Source organism: Apodemus sylvaticus, chromosome 16 (assembly GCF_947179515.1).
Source record: "Apodemus sylvaticus chromosome 16, mApoSyl1.1, whole genome shotgun sequence".
NCBI classification, from domain to species: Eukaryota; Metazoa; Chordata; class Mammalia; order Rodentia; family Muridae; genus Apodemus; species Apodemus sylvaticus.
The window spans coordinates 11,666,384-11,690,031 of NC_067487.1; the positions used below are offsets into that span (position 1 = coordinate 11,666,384).

Genomic DNA, 23,648 nt, shown 5'->3' on the forward strand with positions numbered 1-23,648 from the left:
TTCCTTCCTTCCTTCCTTCCTTCCTTCCTTCCTCCCTCCCTCCTTCCCTTTCTTTCTTTCTTTCTTTCTTTCTTTCTTTCTTTCTTTCTTTCTTTCTTTCTTTCTTTCTTTCTTTCTTTCTTTCTTTCTTTCTTTCTTTCTTGACAGAGTCTCACTGCATAGTCCTGGATAGACTACACTCTATAGATCAGGCTGGCCTCACACTGGGACATCTGCTTGCCTCTGCATGCCAAGGTGTGTGCCACCATGCTTGGGCCCAAGCTTGTTTCTACCAGATTCATTGCCTGAGATGATTTGATCACCCATGGCCAAGTTCGAACAGCAGTACCTGCCAGGAGTGACTTGTAGATTTAATCTTTCAGGACTGTGTCTAGCCTTCTCTCTTTCCATATTTGAATTTCCTCTACTACTGGGGAGCCATCTTTACTCTTAACATCCTTAGTTGTTGACTGTGATACACTGTCTAACCACACCAGGCTTCTGTATTTTACCCGTATACTCCTCCCGCCCCTGCTTTTGGGTCTCATTTCAAGGAAGAGAAATAATAAAGAAGATAGAAAGGGAGGGAAGATAGGAATAAAGGAAGGTGGGAAGGGAAAAATAGTAGAAGCTGGAGTGAGAAGGAAAGAACCTAACGCAGCACGGTGAACAGCAGTTTGCTGTTCTCCATGACAAGGTTGTGGGCAGGCTCTTGGCTGGTTACTATACCCATGCCTCCTAGAGAGGGTTCTGTGCAACTGTTTCAAGGTCACATCTTTGATACACACTTAAGCTCACAATAAAAAACAATAACGGATTGAGGGATGGATGGCAGTGAGTGGCTGCTATGCTAAACCAATGAGGTTTAAAATATGGAGCCCTAGAGTCAGACAGAGCTGTGGCTTCCCCCCTCCCTTCGTGTTAGTCACCTGCTGTGAATCTGCTGTCATCTGTGAACGGGTGTATTTACTTCATAGGATTGCTATTGACATTCATTGGACATAACGGGAATTTTGGTTAGTTACTGTTATTATTAGTTTGCTATTGTCAGCGTTGATGCTCAAAAAATTATATCGTATCCTCCCACATGTCCTCTCTGAATCATCTTGTCATCCCATAACGAGATACCCGACACAAGCCGTTTACACAGAAAGAGAACCTCTAGGCTTGCCAAGGCTACAGGGTGAGACCGTGTCACAGAGCAAGGGATGGGGAGAGGGAAAAGAGGCTTACCTAGCTTGCTTTTGTTGGTTCAAGACCATGGCGTCCTGCATAATAACTTCACGTGGTGTGAGGATCTCGTGGCGACTGGTGTGTGGGAGGGATGATGTGTGGGTGTGCATGAAGTCCTGAGTGACCGTGCATTACTGACAAGGACACACCCATGTCAAGGACCCCAGTGTGTGCAAAAACGAGTAACTGCAGCGTCTTCCTCCAGATGACTGCAATGTCAGACCATTCTGTCACAGAGACTCCTGTCAGGACGAGCTCACTCCTCCTGTGCTATTCACCGTAAACATGAGGAGCGGGATACGGGATTGTGGCTGAAGGGGCTTAAAAGGGGGGGATTATAGGGGGTTAGGTGAGTGTGGCTAGGCGGCATGGGGGAAGGTGTCCAGGCAGGTCCTTGCCTGGGCACCTCTGCCCCTGAGGGACCACACACACACAGACATGGTATAGAATAGAGTTTATTCAGAGTAGGGGATGGGAGTTAGTGGTAGAGAGAGGGAGAGAGAGAGAGAGAGAGAGAGAGAGAGAGAGAGAGAGAGAATAGAGAGAGTGGAGGCCAGCCATGACCACGTGGAGGGGGGAAGAGCCCCAGGGGCAGAGAGGTGAGAGAGTATGGGAGAGCAGAGAGCAAAGAGGGAGAGGAGGAGCAAGTAGCTCCTCTTATAGTGGGCCAGATCTCTGGGGCGGGGCATACCTGGCTATTGCCAGGTAGGTGTGGGGTGGAGCTTAGACAAAACTCCAACAGTGGCACCATGAGGCTAGTCCATGAGCGTAATCATGGCCCACAGACCTCAGCTTCTCTGAGTGACACCTGTCCTTTCTTCATTCCTCTTGCTGCAAGCTGTGCAGATATGGCAGAGGACGAAGGTGCTGGTCATGCCGGAGTGGAATGTGTGGAATCAGGAGCTGAGAGTCTGCTTGGGGCTAAACTTAGCCTTTTTGGGGTGAGAACTCTCAAAGACAAACCTACAGGGACTGTCTTCTGTTGGGGCTATTTTTCTTTTGTTTGTTTGTTTGTTTTTTTTTTTTTTTGGTCTATTCTATTGAGTTCTAGTACATCAAGGTAGGAGAGAAAAAAGGTTGGAGGGGAAAGGCGATGCAGACCCCTTTTGACTACTTCCTGATGATTAGAGGCATTGAGTTTCTTGGGACCAGTCCAATCTTTGTCAATAGGATATCTCCAGCTTCTTATCAAACAGCAGCAACTAGGAGCAGCAGGAGCCAACGGCCTTCTTCTCCTCTTCTGCATCCTCCTCCTCCTCCTTCAAAGCGCCTCCCACCCCTTCGGGGGCTCTGGCATTTATTCCCTCTCCAGGGTCCCCAGAATTAAACTCTGCCTCCAGGAAAGATCACACCCGTCCTAGAGCACTAGACACTCATAGTCAACAGGTGTGGCCAAACTGAAGCAGCCCCATATCCCATACCTGGGATTAAAACAAAAGTAGTCACATGACCGGGTTAAAAAAAAACCAACCCCAAACTCTCACTACAGTCTTCCAATGGCTTAGGCGCTGGATGTTAGGCCCCACTTCCCAGTGTTTCCAGCACGTGCACAAGTGACACCTCCTGTTGGTATTCTGTCTAAGCTTCACCCCACACTGACCTGGCCATAGCCAGCTATTCCCCAGCCCATAGACCTGGCCCACTATAAAAGGGGCTACTTGCCCCTCCTCGCTCTCTTTCCCTCATCCTACTCTCACCTCTCTGCTCCTTGGGCTCTCCTCCCCTTCCCCCTCTCTCCACGTGGTCATGGCCGGCCTCCACTTCTCTTCTCTCTCTCTCTCTCTCTCTCTCTCTCTCTCTCTCTCTCCCCCTCTCTCTCTGTCTTTCTCCACAACTAACTCCCAACCTCTACCCTGAATAAACTCTATTCTATACCATGCCTGTGTGTGTGTGTGGTCCCTCAGGGGAGAGAGGTGCTGGGGCAAGGGCCGGCTTGGGCACCCCCTTCTCCCACACTGCCGTGCCACATTTCTCTAAACCCCCAATCCTCTCTTTTTAAGACCCCTTCATTGGTGCCGGAACCTGGGACGAGAAACACCATGGGAACCTTTGCTTAAGCCCTTTCACCTCTGGGTCAAACTTTTAATTACATCAGACACAACAAACAGAACAAGCTGTTTTCAGACCCCAACATTCTCTTACAATAGTGGCAGTAAAGTATCCTTAGAGCATAGTAAATAGCACACTTCCTCACAATCATGGCAGTACCATGAACATGGTTGTGTCTGTGTTGTTACAGGTCCCCCTTCAGCACAGTTGTTAGGTTCAGAGATGGGCAATTTGCTGGAGAGATTGCTTTTCCCTGGGAGTTTTATTATTTATTTATCTATTTTGGTTTTTCAAGACAGGGTTTCTCTGTATAGCCCTGGCTGTCCTGGAACTCACTCTGTAGACCAGGCTGGCCTCAGACTCAGAAATCTGCCTGCCTCTGCCTCCCAAGTGCTGGGATTAAAGGCGTGCGCCACCACTGCCTGGCATCCCTGGGAGTTTTAAATTTGGTAATAGAGAGCTTCATGTTCCCCTGTATCCAGCCATGTGGAAGAAGTTGGCTGGACACGATGAACCCAATGTGCATAGAAAGGCCAAGCTGAGGATGGGGCAGAGAGATTCTGCTTCTAGTAGCCCTGTGACCCAGCAGTCTTATCTTGAAGTTCACATTAAGAGTATTGTCCTGCTTTTAGCCTAAAAGTAGCCAAGTTTCCATTAGAGGCATCTGGGAGATCTCACGGACGTATACAGCTCAAAGGGTTGTTGTCGAGACTGCCTGGCACACAATAGGAACTAAACAGACATTGTCTGATTACTTATATGTCATCCAAAGTCTAAACCAGAAAAGGTAATTCACTGCACAATGTACTGCTACGTGGAAGGGATTCCTGGTGAAAGGTGTACTTTCCCCTTGAGTTCCTAAGAGTACACAAGGAAAATAAATCACAAGGAGAAAGCTCTCCATTCCACCACCTTACATTATCCATGGCCAACAGGTTTACATACCGGCCCTGAATAATATTAATGATACTTCCTGTTGCAAACCTTTTTCTCTCTCCCAGAATCCTTCCCCCTATTCTATCTGACAGACTTGAATTCTGGTTCTGTGTTCCTGGTCTTGGCTAGCTCAGAGCAGTCTGCTGTAGGCCCTACCCAGTGAATTCTTACTGGAATCATCTCCACTATTGGGGCAGCAAGAATTTGTCTCAAGAAATACAGAAAACAGACAAATCAATGACTTTATTCAAGGGTTGCTGTCTTTTTTGAAGGACTCCTTTTCAAACTCAGATGAGGATCGAAAGTAGTGTCTTTCCGATTCCTACTCAGAGATGGACAAAATTCCATTTCTTGAATCTATTTTCCGTTATGTGCATGTTTAAGCATTCGTGTTGGAAAAACTTTTCTTCTAACCTGTCCTACCTTATTTAGAGAAAGCTCTAAGGATTATGTGAGGAAGGTGGCCTACTGATGCGAGCAGAGCTGAGTCTTTCATCATTCTTTCATCAGCCATTTAGTTCTGGCCAGGTAAGTTTCCCTAACTGTGTCGACATCTGAACCAATCTCCCTTAGAGGTGGATTCACTGTCAGCCTTCAGCTGTGAAGACGTGGTCTTTCCAATCAATTGCATAAGCCTCCCCAGGAGAGATTCTGATAACGTGGGTGCTTGTCTTTTTCCATCTTAGCTTTTGTAATTCTTTAAGACGTGCCTCAGAACTACTCTGGAGCGGAACCAAAAATGCTTGTTCCGGGGCCGATTCTGAATGCCCGGGGAGTGGCGGTCGGGTACCCCAATTGGGGCCTTTGTCCCGCACACCCGCCTGGGCGCGCGCCCGGCTCGCCGCGCTCGCTCCCGCTGCTCCGCGCTCCTTTGTCCCGGAGCATGCCGTGCCGCCTTGGCTTACAGTCCGCATCCCGCGCAGCCTTGGCCACCAGGCCGTTCTTCGCACCCGCCCGCCCCCAACCCGGAGCGAGCGAGAGCGCGCGCCGGATGTGACGCCTAGCGCTCCAGCGCCCCGCCTTTTCCGCCGCGCGCCCCGCCCAGGCCCGTCTCCCGGCCGCGCGCCCCTCCCCCTCCCCGGCGCTCGCTTTCTGTCAGCCGCTGTCCCTCTCCCCCTCGCCCGCGTCTGGCTTCCTCTCGCACCTGAGCGCACGCACCTGCCGGGCCGGCGTCCTCTTCCTCCTCCTCCCCTCCTCCCTCCCGCCTTTCCCTTCGGGCCCCGAGGCTCTGCCGGGTCGCGGGCGCCTCGCGGCTGCGTCACCGCCGCCCCCCAGACAAGATGGACACCGCCGAGGAAGGTGAGGCGGCGGCGCCCGCGCCCTTGCAGCGGCGCCCGCGCTCCAGTCGAGCCGGGGCGCTCGCGGCGGCTCCCCGCGGGCAGTTTGCTCGCCCGGCCGGCGGGCGCGCGTGTCGAGCCGGTCCTCCGGCGGGCTCGGATCGGAAGGTGACCCTCTGCGCGCCCCCCGCCGGTTCCCGCGGGCGACGACCCAACACTGGGTGTCAGGACTTCGGTGTCCGAGACGTGGGGTGCCGGGACGCGGGATATCCGGGATGTGGGGTGTCGCGACGTGGGGTGCTTGACACATGGGGGTGCCGGGAAGTGGGGCGCTGCAGACCTTAGGGTGCCCGAGCCGTGGGGCTGCGGGACTAGGCGGTGAGGAAGATCGGGGCCCGGGCCTCCGCCATCCCGCGGTCCGCGGAGGAGGGGGCCGCAGTGCGAAGTCCGGGGGCGTTTTCCACTCCCCTCCCCCACTCATGTCTTCTTTCCCTTGTCCTGGTCTCTCTGCTGTTGTCCTATTGGACCTAAAACCTTTGCCACAAAACTTCTTTGTTGACTTTGAAACTTCGCGGAAAATACACCGCGAGGTGACGACTGCCGAGTGGACTGAACTGACCCCTGTTGTAAAACCTTGCCCTCTGCTCGCCTTACGCTAAGTGCATTGACCAGACCCGAGAGAGGACGGTTCCTAGAGACTGTTGGAGGGAAAGAGGCTAAAATTTAGGTTTCTTGTAAATCCTTGACACCAGAAGGCAAGGGTTTGTTTGTTTTGTTTGCGGTCGTGTATTTTGGATGTGGTTGTTCTGAATTAGCAGAGAACACGAGAGAAAAAACAGCCACATGAGTGTAGAAAGCAGCCGCTTACCTGACGTTGGCAGGGTGTTTTAAAGCAGTTTTTAGAGTCATTGATGTATTAGTGAATCTGTAGAGGAAATTATTGATCATGTACTTACTAGCGCAGATAGTCATTGTTTGAATATATTCTCGTTCGAATGAGCGTCTTTTTCAACCTCAGGGTTTATTTTGCCGACTTTACATGGAATTGAACCATCAAGCACTGTACTGAAGTCATTAGAGTAATAAAAAGTTTAGTAATAATGTGATGTGTTGATTTTAAAAAAAAGTATAGTTTACAAAACATGCACAAGAGGATTCACTTTGAAGTTCCTGACAGCCCCCGGGGTGGGGCGGTGGATCTGTATTACCTTCCGTGGCTGTGGAAATTTAGACGTATTTAATAGCTTGGTTAAGATTCACACAGGTGGTAAGAGACAGTTGACCCCATTTTCATCGCTTGTCGCTGCCGCTTCATTATGCTACAGCATGGTTCTATTCAGTGGGTGAAGCTAGTTACCATTGCAGAACTTTGGGAAAGACTCAAATGAAACTTGAGGATTTTAACAATCACACAGGTTGATCTTGTGCGTACATCTCTGTAGGTTTCACATCCGTTTATGTTCAGTGCTTGTCTTTGGTTTTTAAGACGGTTCTCCCTATTCCTCTGTTTCAGTCTCTTGCACTACCACACCTGGCTTTTATTCAAGTTTGTATTTTGCTCCTATGTATGGATTGTTGTTAGATGCCATATGTGTGCCGGGACTCAGTCCCTGGTCCTGTGATAGAACAAATGCTCTTAACTCCATGTAACCTCCTTTGATTCAAGCTTTATTGACTAAATCTAGTAAGCATCTGTATTACTTACTTGCTTTGCACTGGCATAATATATGAAAACCCGAATCCTTTTTTTTTGTTTGTTTGTTTTTTTTTTTTCAAGACAGGCTTTCTCTGTGTAGCCCTGACTATCCTGGAACTCAGTCTGTAGACCAGGCTGGCCTTGAACTCAGAAATCCACCTGCCTCTGCCTCCCAAGTGCCAGGATTTTTTTTTTTTTTTTTTTTTTTTTTTTTTGGCACCACCACTGCCCGGCGAAACCTGATTCTTTCTTTCTACTTGGGCAGTTAGTACTTCATAGACTTATGAATGGCCACAGTTATTAGTAACTCAGGAATTGAGAAACTGAGTGTCTGTGATGTCATGAAGGAAATGGTACTTCTAGTGCTTAAAGGTACTTTTGTTATATTGGGATAAGATGTCAGTGATTTTTTTTTTTTTTAAGAATCGATTTGGATATTGTACCCAAAGTATAACTTACTGAGGACTCACTGTGTGCTTTTCCTGTACGAAACACTGTTTACCTCTTGTGTTTAGGAAGGACTGGTGAAGGAACTGAAGGTTAATTTCAATGATCAACTTGCCCAAGTTTGCACAGGTAGTAAATGGCAGGAGACAGAGCCACTCATGTCAGACCTGGTGCTTAGTTATCTATAAGTGAACTGGAGTTCCAGGGAGCGATAACTTGTTTTTGTCATTTCCTTTGGAGAATGATTTATTAATATAAGTTGACAGACCTTTGTCAGTACTCTCCTTCCGCCGTATGGGGTCTAAGAGTTGACTGAGGTCACCAGGCACCTCTCTTTGCCTAAGGAATCAACTCTTCAGGCATATGAAAGTGAATTTTATTAGTTTTCCTGGCTATTTTTGTAAAGTTTTGAATTGGAAGCTTTTTTGAAATTTTCCCAACTTAAAATTGACTTGAAATAACTGCGAGGGATAGTTTCATGACAAACATTATAAAATGAAGGTGGCACAAAGCTTGTAAATGATTGTTCTACCTGCTGCAGGATATTTAAAAAATACAATAGAGTGTTTTGACTGAATGCATGTATGTAGGTGCACCATGTGCCTGCTGGTGCCGTGGTGGCCAAAGAAGGCATTGGCGTCCACGGGATTGGCGCTATGAATAGCGGTAAGCTTCCCCGTGGGTGCTGGGGACTGAACCCAGGGCCTCTGCCAGAACAGCTAGTGCTCTCAACTACTGAGCTAGCCATCTGTCACCTCCTGTAGATTATTTCCTAAATTAAAAACAATGCAGTTAATTTCTTTTGATCACAAACTGTTTGTTGGTTTTGTGTTTGAAAAGTATGACTTAACAGAGAGCAAATTAAATTTGTTTTCCTACATTTATTTATTTCAAGAGAGTATGTATGCGTGTGTGTATGTACCCATTTCATGGCGCAGTTATGGAGTTTAAAGGACAACTTAAGGTAGTTGGTTCTCTATTCAGTTTCTACTTCAGTCGTGGGTCCTGTGTACCAAAGTTAGGTTGTTAGATTTATTAACAAGCACCTTTACCCGATGAGCCAAATCCATTAAATCCATTAAATATCTGTTAATGGGGTTGGGGATTTAGCTCAGTGGTAGAGCGCTTGCAAGGCCCTGGGTTCGGTCCTCAGCTCTGTTAAAACAAACAAACAAACAAATAAATAAATATCTGTTAATAAGAGTGCATATTATAGAGCCGGAGAGATGACTCAATAGTTAAGGTCCTTGGCTGCTCTTTCAGAGGACCTGAGATCTATTCCCAGCACCCATATCTCAGCTTACAACAGTTTGTAACTCCAGGGAATCCATCACTCTCTTCTGGCCTCCAGAGATACCAAGTATGTATATGGTGCACAAATACACATGCAGGCAAATACCTATACACATTAAAATGTTTTTTAAATGCATTAATTTGTATTCTTCCATTTTCTTCCAGAAGACCTCATTTTACTTCTCAGTGCCCATGTCAGGTGGCTCACAACTGCCTTTAATACCAGCTGTAAAGGATATAACTCATTCTCTTGACCTCTGAGGGCACCCCTCACCACCCCCTGCTTGCCAACATACATAGTAGGCATACAGATGCACATATATAATATATAATATATATGAAGAAAGAATAAAATACATCTATTTAAAAATCTATTAGCACTATTTCCTACTTAGGAAAACATTGTTTTAAAAATTAAATATTCTATAAAAATGATTGTTAGTAAATACCTACCACAAAAATAGCATATTACATTAGACTGTCATCTACCATATTGTAATGCTCAGGATGTTTATATTTTCAGTAAAAGATTTATTTTTATAATTTCTGCCTCTTCGTAGTAAATAATTACCAAAATTTAAAGTGTTTTGCTAAATTTTGCTAAAGTGTTAAGTGTATTGAATTATATTTCTATCAAATAGGCAAGTTTATAATTCTTGTATTTGGTAGATAACTCATTATTTGTGTATATTTTGTATGAGTACAGGTGTGTTATGTAAACTGCTGGCATCAAATCTTTAAATTTCAGAGTTAGAGGCGACCTTAGGAGACCTCCACCCTCTTCATTTTATGGGTCAGGAGTCTACTCTTGCAATGCACTGAGATTTTTCAATTTCAGGAAAAAAAAATCTATGCTGTGCTTCAGGATCCAAGGAAAAGTGTTGCAGTGTTGGAATAGATGTTGCAATCAAGAACTCATGCCTGAAGTGCTCATAAAATTATTAAATATTTTGCTACAGTAGAACACTTATATTTCAACCCAATGATAGATACATAAAGCAGGCTCTTTTGTTTTCTATTTTGCTAAATAGGTACTTATAGTAATGAACATAATACAAATTTTTATCAGTATTTTTGTAGGATACTAAAGTTCTATTTTGTATTTTATGATGGAAAATATTATTTTTTGTTTATTTTTATTTATTTTTTTGAGACAGGTTTTTTTCTCTAGTCCTAGTTGTCCTGAATCTCAGTATATAGGCCAGGCTCACCTCAAACTCAGAGAGAGCTGCCTGCCTCTGTGTCTCAAATACTGTCTGGCACCAATGGTATGCACCACCATGCCTGGCCTTGGTAAATGCTCCTTTTAAAAAATATGAAGGTGAAATGTATTACAACTGATTGTTTGACATTATGGCAAAAGTGTGGAACAGTTTAAATTTAAGTGTAAAAGTAGCTTTATTTGCCAGATGTAGTTGTCATCTCAGAGGCTTCCTGCTGAATAAACTTACCCTTTCTAGTTCTTTCTGAACTCTGGCTGGCTGGTTCAAATCAGCTGTTTTGGTGCAGATTCCTCTTAAGGCTGACTGAAGCAATCTGGCTTCTCACTGAGTTGCTGTGCTTGACCTCTAGCTCTGGTAATCTGTTCTCATCTTCTGGCTTCTTATCTATCTATCTTGTTCTTTCTCACCTGCAACCTGTCTCTGTAAAAGCTGTTCTGGTGTCTGTCTGTCTGTCTTTCTCTCTCTGCACTTTTTTTTTTAAAAAATTATTTATTTTATGTAAATATACTGTAGCTGTCTTCAGACACACCAGAAGAGGGCGTCAGATCTCATTACAGATGGTTGTGAGCCAGCATGTGGTTGCTGGCATTTGAACGCAGACCTTCGGAAGAGCAGTCGGTGCTTTTACCTGCTGAGCCATCTCTCCAGCCCCTCTCTGCACTCTTAAGTTGCCTCTCTTCTATGCAGTTCTTGTGAGAATTAAGTGTATCTTGTCTTTGACTTAGTCTGTCAATACTTTCTCTGATTCATCACTTTGTCTGCTCCTCAGACGACACTTGTAAACATGACTGCTTCCTTATTCAAAGTAACTTTACCTTCGGTGTTAAGGATTAAAGATGTGTACTAAGGGCATGTCTGTATTCCAGCTAGATCACTCAGACCTAGCTCTTCGGATATTATTCCTTTGCTGGGACAACCGTGTTACTGGATTAAAATTCTTCTGCATTAGGAGAAATGTGTAAAAAGGCTGGGCAGATGTCAAAGTCAGCTAGCTAACTTCTTTTTTAGAATGTTTTAGAAATAGGTGTTTTACCATTGTTTCCAGACATAATCTGATTCATTCTAACCAGACTTGTGGCTCAACATGCTTGCATTCATGAATTAAGTGTGCCTGCATTTATTTGCCATAATATTAAACATGTCTTTCAATTCAAATAGTTTTGTGTGCTTGAATTAGGAAGGAAACAAAGTAGAGAATTTTTTTCATTGAGTTTAGAATCTAGTTAATTTGGAGGTGAAGAAGGAAAAACAAAACAAGCATTAAATAAAGTATGTGGCATATATAAATAGAAGGCTGTTTGTGCTGTGCAAAACAGCAGGTATGAGGACAAAGCTTACAGTTTTGACAGCAGAAGACCTAACAGGACATAGAAGGAGTTATCCCTACACATGTTTTGTGGGTAGAACAGGAATAGTCTCTAAGGTACAAGCAAGCATGCTTGGAATGTCAAGAAACTACTAGGAAGGCATGTCTCTAGGGAGTGAATGAATGAACTGGGGGAGGTATATCATAAAGACATTTCTGGGAGGTTGTCTGTTGGAAGTTCAGAGGGGGCACCAGTGTGGGGCCTTCCATAGCCCTCTTAGGAGGTAGGAGCAGAGGTGACAGAACACATTTTCTTGCCACTCTGTTACTGGCTATTTTTCGTATGTAGCCTTTTTTGCTACTAGCTTTTTTTTTTTTTTTTTAAAGATTTATTTATTTTATGTATGTGAGTACACCATTGCTCTCTTCAGATATACCAGAAGAGGGCATCGGATCCTGTTACAGATGGTTGTGAGCCACCATGTGGTTGCTGGGAATTGAACTCAGGACCTCTGGAAGAGCATTCTGTGCTCTTAACCACTGAGCCATCTCTCCAACCCCATTGCTACTAGCTGTTAAACCCAGATTTCTGGGAGCTAGAATATGACTAGCTCATTTTGATCCAAGAGGCAGGGTGATAGTAGTAAAGGCAAGAGAAGAAAACAAAACCATGACTGGCATTGTCGGTTCTTGAGCTGGCCAGACATCCGAAAACATGCCTGCTACATGGAGGAACTGGAGTACTTCAGATTCAAATGCTACGATGAATTCTGTGCTACCCAGAGACTGTTTTTGAGTTACCTCCATTCAATTTCTTTCAGATTAGACTGATTTGTTTGTTTGTTTGTTTGTTTCTGTAAGGACTTGAAGAACACTTGTTTTTAGTGTAATGAAGAATGAGATCAGCCGGGCGGTGGTGGCGCACGCCTGTAATCCCAGCACTCTGGGAGGCAGAGGCAGGCGGATTTCTGAGTTCTAGGCCAGCCTGGTCTACAGAGTGAGTTCCAGGACAGCCAGGGCTATACAGAGAAACCCTGTCTCGAAAAAACCAAATCCTAAAAACCAAAAAAAAAAAAAAAAAAAAAAAAAGAAGAATGAGATCTTAACAGAGATAAAAAAGTCAGCCATCAAGAGACACTTCAGATGAACACTCATTGTATTTTAGTGACTGGAAGTTTAAAGTAAGGTAGTGGGAATGGAATACACATGAAGCAGATCAGCATAAACCCACAACACTAAAGAATTGAGATAGCCTAGGGAGGGGAGTTAAAAGGAAATGCTTTCTAGAGTAGCATTATCAGTCAGCAATGGGAAGAGATGGGATTTGACCAAGGCCTGCTGTGACCGGATGCCATCGTCTGGGCATTAACTGTGCACAGCCCTGGAGGACAGAAGCTTTGGATCCAGGTGTCACAGGTGCCCTCCTCCTGAGGGACGCACTTTCCTTGACTTGGGATGATTGTCTTCTCCCTGTGGTCTTCCATCTGCACGGGTCTGTGTCTCAGTCTCTTCTCACAAGAACAGTCATACTTCAGTCCCACACTAACAACTACACTTTAACTTAATCATCTCTTCAAATCACCTGTCACATCCGAGAGGCTTTTCTGGTGGGAGGGATGGGGTAGCATGCTCACTCATTCCTGTGGCTCAGAAGCCAGTGAAGCAGGCCCTCAGCTCTTATTCACTGTTGTTTAACCTCAGCATCACAGCCTTTCTTCTTTTTCTGCTCTTCATTTACTTCTTGATGGTGTATTCTAAAGATGGAAATAGGTTAATAAAGTACAATTTGCACCCAATGAGACTTACCTTTTTGGTATGCAGTTCTGCTGGAACATTTTTTTAGATGGGGGATTTGGAGACATCACACCTTTAGAAATTTTGTCTCTACTGGATATTGAACACCTACTGTGCACTAGGACCTTTGTTAACTAGGTAAATGTTTTATTCCTTCCTTCCTTCCTCATTGTATAGTGCTTTAGAAGCATTGCATTAAATGTAACACTTTGAAGGTTGCCATTCTTTGTTTCAGGAATGACCCTTATAGGCTAATGGGTTTGATGAGAGGGTGCTGTCTGGGAGGTTGTGGATCCTTGAGAGGGGGCCTCACTGGAGGGAAGTGGGTTAGGGGCCTGTGAGCCTGGAGGATTGTCAAGAGAGCTCATCCTTTGGGTCTGAACTCTCTGCTTCCTTACTTTCTGAGATGTAACAAGTCTCATTGCAGGCTGTCACAGAAAAGCCCTAGTAGCTGGGCTTCCCTCCCACTTTGGGCTGTTTCTCTTTAACCAGTGAGTCAAAATTAGTCTTCCTACATTGCTTCTGTCAGAAGTTCTGTCACTTTGACAAGAAAAGTAATGGTTGATATAGAGGAGTGTTCCAAGTTTACTCTCAGGATCCCTCTCATATTCTTTATGGTGTTTGTTTGTTTGCTTGTTTTTATTTTGAAACTGGGTCTTTATTTGTCCTTAACCCTTCTGTGTGTTTTAGGTTAACTTCCTACCTACAGTCCAGGGTCAGTGTCTAAGTGTGCTGGAACCACGTCTGTCTTTCTTTTAACTCTTAAAATTGAGGAACCACGACACTTAAGTTGTTATGGGTTGTATAAATAGATATTTGCCCTATTAGAAAGGAAGATTGGACAAACTGTTTGATTTATGTTTATTCTGTGTATGTGCATGCAGGCTTGAGTATGGAGATCAGAGACCTGTGTAGGGGAGTTGGTTCCTTCAACTATGAATTTCTGGTATCAAACTTAGGAGTCAGGCATGGCAGCAAGTGCTCTTTACCTGCTGAGGTGTCTTGATAGTGTTGATAAACAACCTTTAAAATGTAAAATGTATTTAAAAGTAATGGTGGAGCTGGAGAGAATTCTCAGCAGTTCTTACTGCTCTGGCAGGGGACTTAGGTTCAATTCCTAACTCACACAGTGACTCAGAACTGCCTCTAACATTAGTTGCAGGGAATCCAGTGCCCTCTTCTCACCACCTTAAGCACCAGGCATGTACGTGGTGTACATACATACGCATAACATAAAATTTAAAAGGATGCTAACAGAATAACTTTGTGATACATATGTTTTCCCAAGTTGAAAATCTTGACTGTAAAGTCTAGTAGTATTTTAAGTATTTGAAGATGTCTTATATACAATTATTAGAAGACAAATACTCACTTGGCTTTTGCTATTACTCTGTTTACCTGTTTTGGTTAAGTGGAAACTTTGGATTGAAAAGAGAGGAATATTTTTAGTTAGTTTTGTGTGTTTGTTACTATGTCAAAACTCAAGTGATAATGTATCTGAAAGTATCAGTTTTTAGATTAAAAGATTTAAGTCTGATGTTAAAATGTTTGGCCTAGGGCTGGGGACATGGCTCAGAGGTTAAGAGCACTTATTGCTCTATTATAGGAACCAGTTTGTTTCCCAGCAGTCAGATGGTGATGCGCAACCATCAATAATTCCACTTCCAGGGAATCTGACTCCTCCTTCTAATCTGCGAGGGTACCAGGCATGCATATGTTACACAGACATGTATGCAGAAAAAATACCCATCAACATAAAATTAGTAAATCTGAAACTTTTTTTTAAAAGAATCCCTTGGTCTGATGATATGGGATGCTTCTACATGCTGTAAATGTGCATGGGCAGTTGGTTTTTGACAAAAATGCAAAAGCAATTCCATAGACAAAGTATTTTTTTTTTAATAAATGATGCTGGAATATCTAAATAGCGACAAGAAAATGAACTTGGAGCCATGGTCCTTTCAGTAAATCAAGGTTAATTCAAAAAGAATGTATACTCAGTTGAAAAGCCCAAAACTTAACTAGGAGGTTTTTTGTGGTCTTGGGCTAGGTTGAAACTTCTGGAAGCTTGATCTCTCAGAGAAGGATGTTGGATGGCTTCGATAGGTTTTTATGAAGGCCCTTAGTAAGGTCCTCATTTGATAATACGCGTGTAGTGTGTGTGAATGGGCATCACGTTCCAGGACTTCGAAACAAAGCGCACCTGATGGACTTCAGGAACATTATGCAAATGAAGAAACTAGTTGCAAAAGACCACATTTTATGTGATCCACTTTATATGGAATGTCAAGAAGACAAATAGGCATTTATTTGTAGACAAATCTCTGTAGAGAGGAAGTAGATTAGTGGTTGCTTAAAGTGGAAAGCCTGATAGAACTGCTGTCAGTTACAAGGTTTCTTGATATCTTGAAAGTAGTGATGATGGTGTACTGTAAATAACTCATGTTGACTTGCATACTTTGATTTAACTTCAGGGAGTATAAAATATACTATACTTTAGAAGGAAAGTTACACTGCATTTGTGACATTCCAAAGAGAGTAGTAGCTAAACTGATCTGGTAAGATGCCTGACCAAACTAAGTCTCAGTCTGTGTAAAGTCTGAAGTAGGTTAGGTCTTCATTAGCAGGGCTGTGAGAAAATGATTAAACCCACTGACAGTGCAGAAGGAGTAGGAAAGCACCTCCTTTCCCTAGGGCCTGCCAGCACCCTGTACTGACAAAACTGAATTGAAAAAAGGAAGGGGTGGTGGTAGAACTTAAGTGTTGAGGGGTGACTTGAGGCTGAGAATAGTTATTGCTTCTGCAGCTAAACCTTCTCCCCAAGCTACTGGCAGTATTCTCCTTAACGTCTGCAATAGATTGGGGCCCTATACCTGCAAATTAATTGTTTCTGCTGGTTGTTAGAACTATACAGTATTTCTTTCTCTCCTTCATTTTGCTTTCCAAAGTGTTCCTTATAGACAGACTCTTAACACAAATTTAGTCTTTTAGGGGGCCAGAAAATGTAGTTCACAGGCTACCAAGAATAGCGGAAAGATTGTTGTTTGCATTGATACAATCTAGAAAGGTAAGAAAATAAACTTGAGGATACATAAAGGAGTTTTAATGTTTATTACTGTATATGAGGTGTGTGGAGGTGGAGTCAGAGGAAAGGTGGAGTAGAGTCATCTTGCCCCCTCCCCCTTTCTGTGGCTTTGGGGAACAGACTCAGCTGGTCAGGCTTGTGCTTCAAATTTAAATACCCTTACCAGCCTCACTTCAGGCAGGCTTCAGGCAGGCGGGTCTGGGAAGGGGGTGGGGCTGGGGTGTTCAACGGTGTATGATGCCTGCTTCCTAAGTCCACAGTTAAAAAAAAAAAGATATTTTCACAGACAAAGAATTTGGGGATCAGAGACAGGGTGTCATAGGACTTAAGTTGCCCTTGAAGTTTCTGTGGGAATGGGGATAGTTGTGAACTCATTCCACATCCCAAGTGCTAGGATTTTTCTGCTACCATACCTAACAAAAATGAATGTTTAAAAGTAGAATTTGAGCAGCTAAACTATTTTATTGTTAAAATTGTAAAGTAGCAGCAGAACACTACTACTTTGAGAAATAAAATAGCCACCCTTTTTCTTTTGTTGAAAATAGATTTTAAAATACCATATATTCTGATTACAGTTTCCCCTTCCACAGTTCCTCCCTGGTCCTCCCCACCTGCCCTCCCATACTGATCCATACCCTTTCTGTCTCTCCTTAGAAAGACAAACAAGCATCTGAGAAATAATAATAATAATAATAATACAAAACCAAACAAAACCAAAACTGTTTAAATGGGATAAAACAAACAGAAGAAAACGATTTCCTCCCCACCCCCCCAAAAAAGCACAGGAAACATATGCAGAAAGACACATGTTTGCATACATGGGACTCCCATAAAAATATGCAAAGACCTGTAAAGTAAAAAAAAAGTCCCAATACAACATTACAAAGACCCTCCTCAGATGATGCTGAGTTCATTTGGTATTGGCAGTTTTGGCCATGGGGCCACCCTTAACGTGTGATTTGCTTGCCCCTTGCGTTGGAGCTAGCTTCTGGGTAAGAGGTGAGGATGTATGTCCATTTGTCTCAACTCTAGACTTCATCTGGCTCAGACCCAATAGGCCTGTACTTGCTTCCACTGTCTCTTGAGTTCATATGTGCACCCATCTATTGTGCTCTGTTGAGGCCTTGTTTCCTGGGTGTCCTCCATCCTGATGGCTCTTCCGCTGTCGTCGTCTTTTTTTTTTTTTGGTTTTTCGAGACAGGGTTTCTCTGTGTAACCCTGGCTGTCCTGGAACTCACTCTGTAGACCAGGCTGGCCTCGAACACAGAAATCTGCCTGCCTCTGCCTCCCAAGTGCTGGTATTACAGGCATGCGCCACCACCGCCTGGCTCTTCGCTGTCTTCTAACCAGTTATAACAGCTCCAATTTTTGCATTTTTTTCCTTAGGCTGTTGTTTTTTATTTAGAAGAAGAATGTGTTTATTTTTTATTCATGCTTTGTTTAGTTAATCTGTATTTTTCTGTGTATACATACAGTTTTAAAGGAACTATATTCCATATAATATATATAATATATATGGAAAAGTATACAGTTAGTGCAGATCTTTTCATATATGTAGGCTAACCACAGACATCCAGAATAATATTTTCAATCATATTTTTTAATATTTGCCTATTAAGATTGAAGCTACTAGTTGTAAACATTTTATTGGCAGATAATAAAAGTTTATTTCCTCCAGATGAAACAAGACTGGCATTGCTTGGCTCATGTTGCTGTGTATATTCTGGCTAGGATGTGATAAGAACGGCAGTACACTTTTGTGGTCTCCTGCTCCAGATCAGTGAGGAATGAGTCAGTCTTCAGTAAAGGGCATTGAATAGTAGCCTCCATCAATACTTTTTAAGTTAAGGTCATCAACATCAGGAAAAGTAAGAAACTCCCAGAATCAAAAGAAATCCAAGGAGACATGACCACTAAGTGTGTATGGAATGTACAGGAAAGGAGCCTTAGATAAAGACCAAGGGATTCTAAATTAACAGTGGACTTCAATGATAATGCATCAGTATTGGGTTATTAAATTTAAGAAAGTATAACAACTCTTAGTGAGACATTAATAAGAGATACTGTGTGTTGAATTTTGTCCAATCTCTTATAATTTCTGTAAGTCTGACTTCTATAAAAATAAAGTCTATTAGTAATGACAATAAATTCTGAAATCACCACATTTATCATTGTCAGAACTGGGAGATATTCAAATCATATTACATAAATAATTTTCGAAGGAAAATAAACAGGACTGGAGAGATGGCTTACTAGGTAAATGCGTGCAATGTATGAGGTCCTAAGTCTAGGTCCCCAACACCTGAGCAAAGCCAGCTCAATAGTGTATCTAATCCCATTTCCCCTGTGGAAGACAGGATGTGAGACAGGAAGGAATCTCCAGAGGAATTTGTGGACCAGCTAGCCTAGTATATGCAATATCTCTCTCTGTCTCAAGGACCAATACCTAGGAATTCCTCTGGTCACTGTGCTTGCACACACATACATCATGGTCACACATATACTTGTTACACTCTTATTAAGACTCAAGAAAAAAGTAGAATAAAGAATTCAGACATAATTTGCAGAGAATGACAGCTTGGTACAGTATTTGGAAATGTTCAGCTTGGCTAGTAATATATCTTTGTGATTAGCTGCTGTACTACCTAGTTATTTTTTTAATCTACATTCAATAATGTGCTTCATTATAGGAAAACATGCTGTACAAATGGGAGAGCATAACAGAGTTGAAGGAATAAATGGTAAAGACACCATCTTAGTATGTTGTGTCAAATAGCAGTTAAATGGCATGTGATGGGGCTGGAGGGATGGCTAATGTCAAGAGTGCTTGGCATTCTCCCAGGCCTAGACTTTAGTTCTTAGAACCCACTTTGAGCAGTTCTCCATAGTACATTACATCATCTCCAAAGGATATAATGCCCTCTTTGGGATTTGAGTATCTCTGCATGAACATGCATGCGTACGAAAAAGGACACAAGGGACTCAGGAGATGGAGACAGGAAGAGCAACAATTCAAGGGACAGTCTCAACTATGTAGTGGGTTGAGGCCAGCCTGGGTTGCATGAGACTTTATCTTAAACCGTCTTGGCCCTCTCCTGCTCTCCCTGAAAAGGCAGTTACTTTCCTAAGATAGACCTGGAGAATAATAAAACATCTGTTTGGATTTATTTTTAGACGTACCATGACTAGGCAGGTGAGATGACACAGCAGGTAAAGGCACTTGCCACCAAAGCTGATAACTTAGGTCCTTTTTCTGGGATCCATATGATGGGAGACCTGACTGTTGCAAGTTGTTCTTTGCTCTCTACATATTAGATCCATGGTACATACATACATGCATGCACTGCACACACAGTTAATTCTTGAAAGGTATCTTAAACCTTGAGTGTTCTTTGTTTTGTTTTTAATACTTTGAAAGATGGGCTGAAGAGTTGGTTCAGTAGTTAGGAGCACTTGCTCCTTTTCCAGAGGACATGTATTTGGTTACAGGCACCCACAGAGGACATGTATTTGGTTATAAGCACCCACAGAGGACATGTAATTGGTTACAAGCACCCACAGAAGACATGTATTTGGTTACAAGCATCCACAGAGGACATGTATTTGGTTACAAGCACCCACAGAGGGCATGTATTTGGTTATAAGCACCCACAGAGGACATGCATTTGGTTATAAGCACCCACAGAGGGCATGTATTTGGTTACAAGCACCCACAGAGGGCATGTATTTGGTTATAAGCACCCACAGAGGACATGTATTTGGTTATAAGCACCCACAGAGGACTTGCATTTGGTTATAAGCACCCACAGAGGGCATGTATTTGGTTACAAGCACCCACAGAGGGCATGTATTTGGTAATAAGCACCCACAGAGGACATGTATTTGGTTACAAGCACCCACAGAGGGCATGTATTTGGTTATAAGCACCCACAGAGGACATGTATTTGGTTATAAGCACCCACAGAGGACATGTATTTGGTTATAAGCACCCACAGAGGACATGTATTTGGTTATAAGCACCCACAGAGGACATGTATTTGGTTACAAGCACCCACAGAGGGCATGTATTTGGTTACAAGCACCCACAGAGGGCATGTATTTGGTAATAAGCACCCACAAAGGACATGTATTTGGTTATAAGCACCCACAGAGGACATGTATTTGGTTATAAGCACCCACAGAGGACATGTATTTGGTTATAAGCACCCACAGAGGACATGTATTTGGTTATAAGCACCCACAGACTGCTTGTAACCATCCTTGCACATGGTGCACATACATACAGGCAAAACAGGCATAAACATAAATCTTTAAAAATCTACCAGAGTAGAAAATTAATTTTACTTTCTCCTAAGATCTAATTAGGGATGTGTGTCAGACTCCACAATTATAATTTTCTGTTTTCTGGAGGAAGGGGAACTGCAGTTAGGATGGGTTTGAAAACAACTTCTGGAAGAAGAGAGGCAGCAGGAAAGAGACACAGGCTTTGGGATTCGGACATCAGGAAATCGAGGTGTAGCTACTGGTGACCCCTGTTTTTTGCCACAGGAGGATTTAGATTTATATGGCTTACAAGATTAGGATTCTAGTTTTTGCACCCAGCAATTAAGTTACCATTGATTCAGAACTAAGTTTGTGTGGTGTTTTTCCTCACACTGTGACTCAACTGTGTTCCAGAGAGAAAGGTACAGCGGCAAAGCTTGGGTTTGCAGGAGTGCACCCCAAAAGGCCGTGGGAATTTGGAGCATGGGACTGGGTGTTAGCAACCTGCCAGTGGGAATTTAGCAATCAGGGTGGAAAGATTTTGGAACTCTGAGAGTCTCCAAGAGACGAGAACTGGGTGGCCAGACTGCCAGGGCCTGCCAGCGTAGCGTGAATTGCATTCTTTTTAAATATTTCCCGCAACCACATGCCCCTCCATAATCTTAGGCATTTGTCACTTGGTTCCCAGTTTGTGGCACTGTTCCGGTAGGATTATAAGCTGGTCTTGCTGGAGGAAATACGTCACTGGAAGCTGGTTTTGAAGTTACAAAAGCCATGTGTCCTTTCCAGTTTGCTTTCTCTGTTTCCAGCCTAAGGTTCAAGATGTGAGTTCCCAGCAGCTCTAGAGCCTACCATGCTTCCCCACTGTGATGGAGAGAGAATCTTATCCCTCTGGAACCATCAGCCCCAAATAAATAATTTTTTCTCTTAAAAAAAAAGAAAACAACTTTTGTTTTCTTTTTTCTTTCATGTCTCCATAATATTAATGGAAATGTGATTATTTTAATACTTTTGTAGAATATATTTTCACTTGGTATGGTTTAGAAAATATAAGAACTATTTAAAGAATTTTGTGTATTACAATTGATAGAAAATTTCCTGGTATGTTTGTGGTTCTGTTTTGTCCACATAGTACATGGCCAGTTATAAATTGAACATGCACCTGAGGATGAACAAAGCTAGTTGAAAAGGCACTTAGTTGAGTAAAACTTATATTATTAGCAGCAGAGAATTATTGTTAACTCTTGCACTAATACACACTTTATTATATAACTGGTGGGAAACAGTGCACTATTAGAGTTCCCTTTAGTGGGTCCTCCTACTTGAGACCTTGCCTGCCATTGTTTTTATACAATAAAAGTAAGGAAACAAATGGATAGATTCAACTGTGGGGTGTGTGTGTGTGTGTGTGTGTGTGTCCATCCGTCCATCTGTCCGTCCCATGGTGAACACTGGTCTAGAACTGCTTGTTCTTCCTCTGGAGTACCTGTGTCTAGGCTGAGTCACCCTCCATGTGGTGCTTCTGCACTGTTTATGCTGCCCACCCAGTAATTCCCTGGGTTACCAGAGTTATCAGATCAACTCTGATGCTATCTGTCTCGACATTCCTGTGCAGAGGGCCCTCACTTTGCTTATGATGTTTGTGAGTTTGTAACCAAGTATTATAATTGCCTGTTTCTTCTTGTTACTCTTTCCTGTGACCCTGTGTGTGTGTTTTTGAGTGCATAGTATATGTAGGGCTTGGCATTGTTCGTAGTTGTAAGCACTCACTGTTCTTGGTATTTGTTTCCTGTGGATAAGAAAAGAGTTTTGTTTGTGAACTTTGTTTACTCTCCCTCCTTAATGCTGCTGCCAAAAGCACTTCATACTTCGTTATAGTTACTGAAGTCTTTTAAAGGATTTTTACAAGTATTCTCTCTATTGAGATTTAGGCATTCCTATTGTCAAATCTTTTTTTTTTCTTTCTTTTTTCTTTTTTCTTTCTTTTTTTTTCTTTCTTTTTTTTTTTTTTTTTTTTGGTTTTTTGGATTTGTTTTTTTCTAGACAGGGTTTCTCTGTATAACCCTGGCTGTCCTGGAACTCACTCTGTAGACCAGGCTGGCCTCGAAGTCAGAAATCCGCTTGCCTCTGCCTCCCAGAGTGCCAGGATTACAGGTGTGCACCACCCCTACCCGGCTCTATTGTCAAATACTAAATTCACTATATATTTTTCAGTAAATGTTTTGGTTTTTGTTACAATGGGTTCTTTATCTTGTGTGTCTTTGTGAAATCTTGATGTTTCTTATCTTTCAGACTTGTTTGTCATTGTTCACAGTATTATTTTTATGATAGCTGCAACATCTATTGGCTGGGATTTTTAATTTGGGCTGGGGTTTTCCCTATGAGTGGATTTTTCTATCAGATCATGGATATTTTGCTTGTATTAAGCCTCTGGTTCTTATTAAAATGTTTGGGGTTTTGTTTTTTATGATGCGCAGGTAGAAGCTGGAAGTGGAAGTCTCTTCCCGGCTTTGACGTCAGTAGTGGTGCTGTCACTACTCGCTAGGCTTTCCGGAGGCCATAGGCCCCTCCTGATCCCTACCTGACAAAGGTGGCGGCTTATTTGTGGAAGTTGTATGTACAATTAGTACCCCCCCCCCTTTTTTCCCCCAAATCATCTTGGTGGGTTGCTAAGTTAGGTGGTTGATGTCTTGGACTTTCATTGGCAGAGGGAGGGCTAGGATCACTTTTTTTTTCATGTGGTATTATTTGTCTTGGGTGCAGTGGTAAAAGTTGAATTAGTTGTTCACTTTTGGGAATGTTGAGACAAATACTATTTAAGTTTTCTCTTTCCCTCCTATTGTTAGTGCAGTGTTCATCATGCTAAAAGATGGGTCTGTGAGATGAGAAAATCACTAAAGTGAGTTCTCTTATGTTTGTGAATGCATTAAGTTTAGCCATATACTGTAGCCCTCTTGTCCTGTAAGTTTTTAAATAACCACAATATTATTTCTATTCTGCTTCTTTATTAACAGTTAATAATTATGCTTAGGATTTCTTTGCATATACTCTTAGAGTATAGTCTATG

The 23,648-nt window shown here is 42.9% G+C and overlaps 1 protein-coding gene across 2 annotated transcripts in view; it reads left to right on the plus strand.

Moving 5' to 3' along the window:
• The first annotated feature begins 5,250 nt into the window (after positions 1–5,250).
• The window catches only part of Marchf6 (membrane associated ring-CH-type finger 6), a 69,018-nt gene continuing 50,620 nt past the window's right edge, over positions 5,251–23,648 (plus strand). For both annotated transcript variants that reach the window (XM_052159460.1, XM_052159461.1), the window contains exon 1: positions 5,251–5,496. In XM_052159460.1, coding sequence (XP_052015420.1) covers positions 5,478–5,496 — 19 coding nt within the window. In that variant the 5' untranslated portion in view covers positions 5,251–5,477. The remainder of the gene's footprint in view (positions 5,497–23,648) is intronic.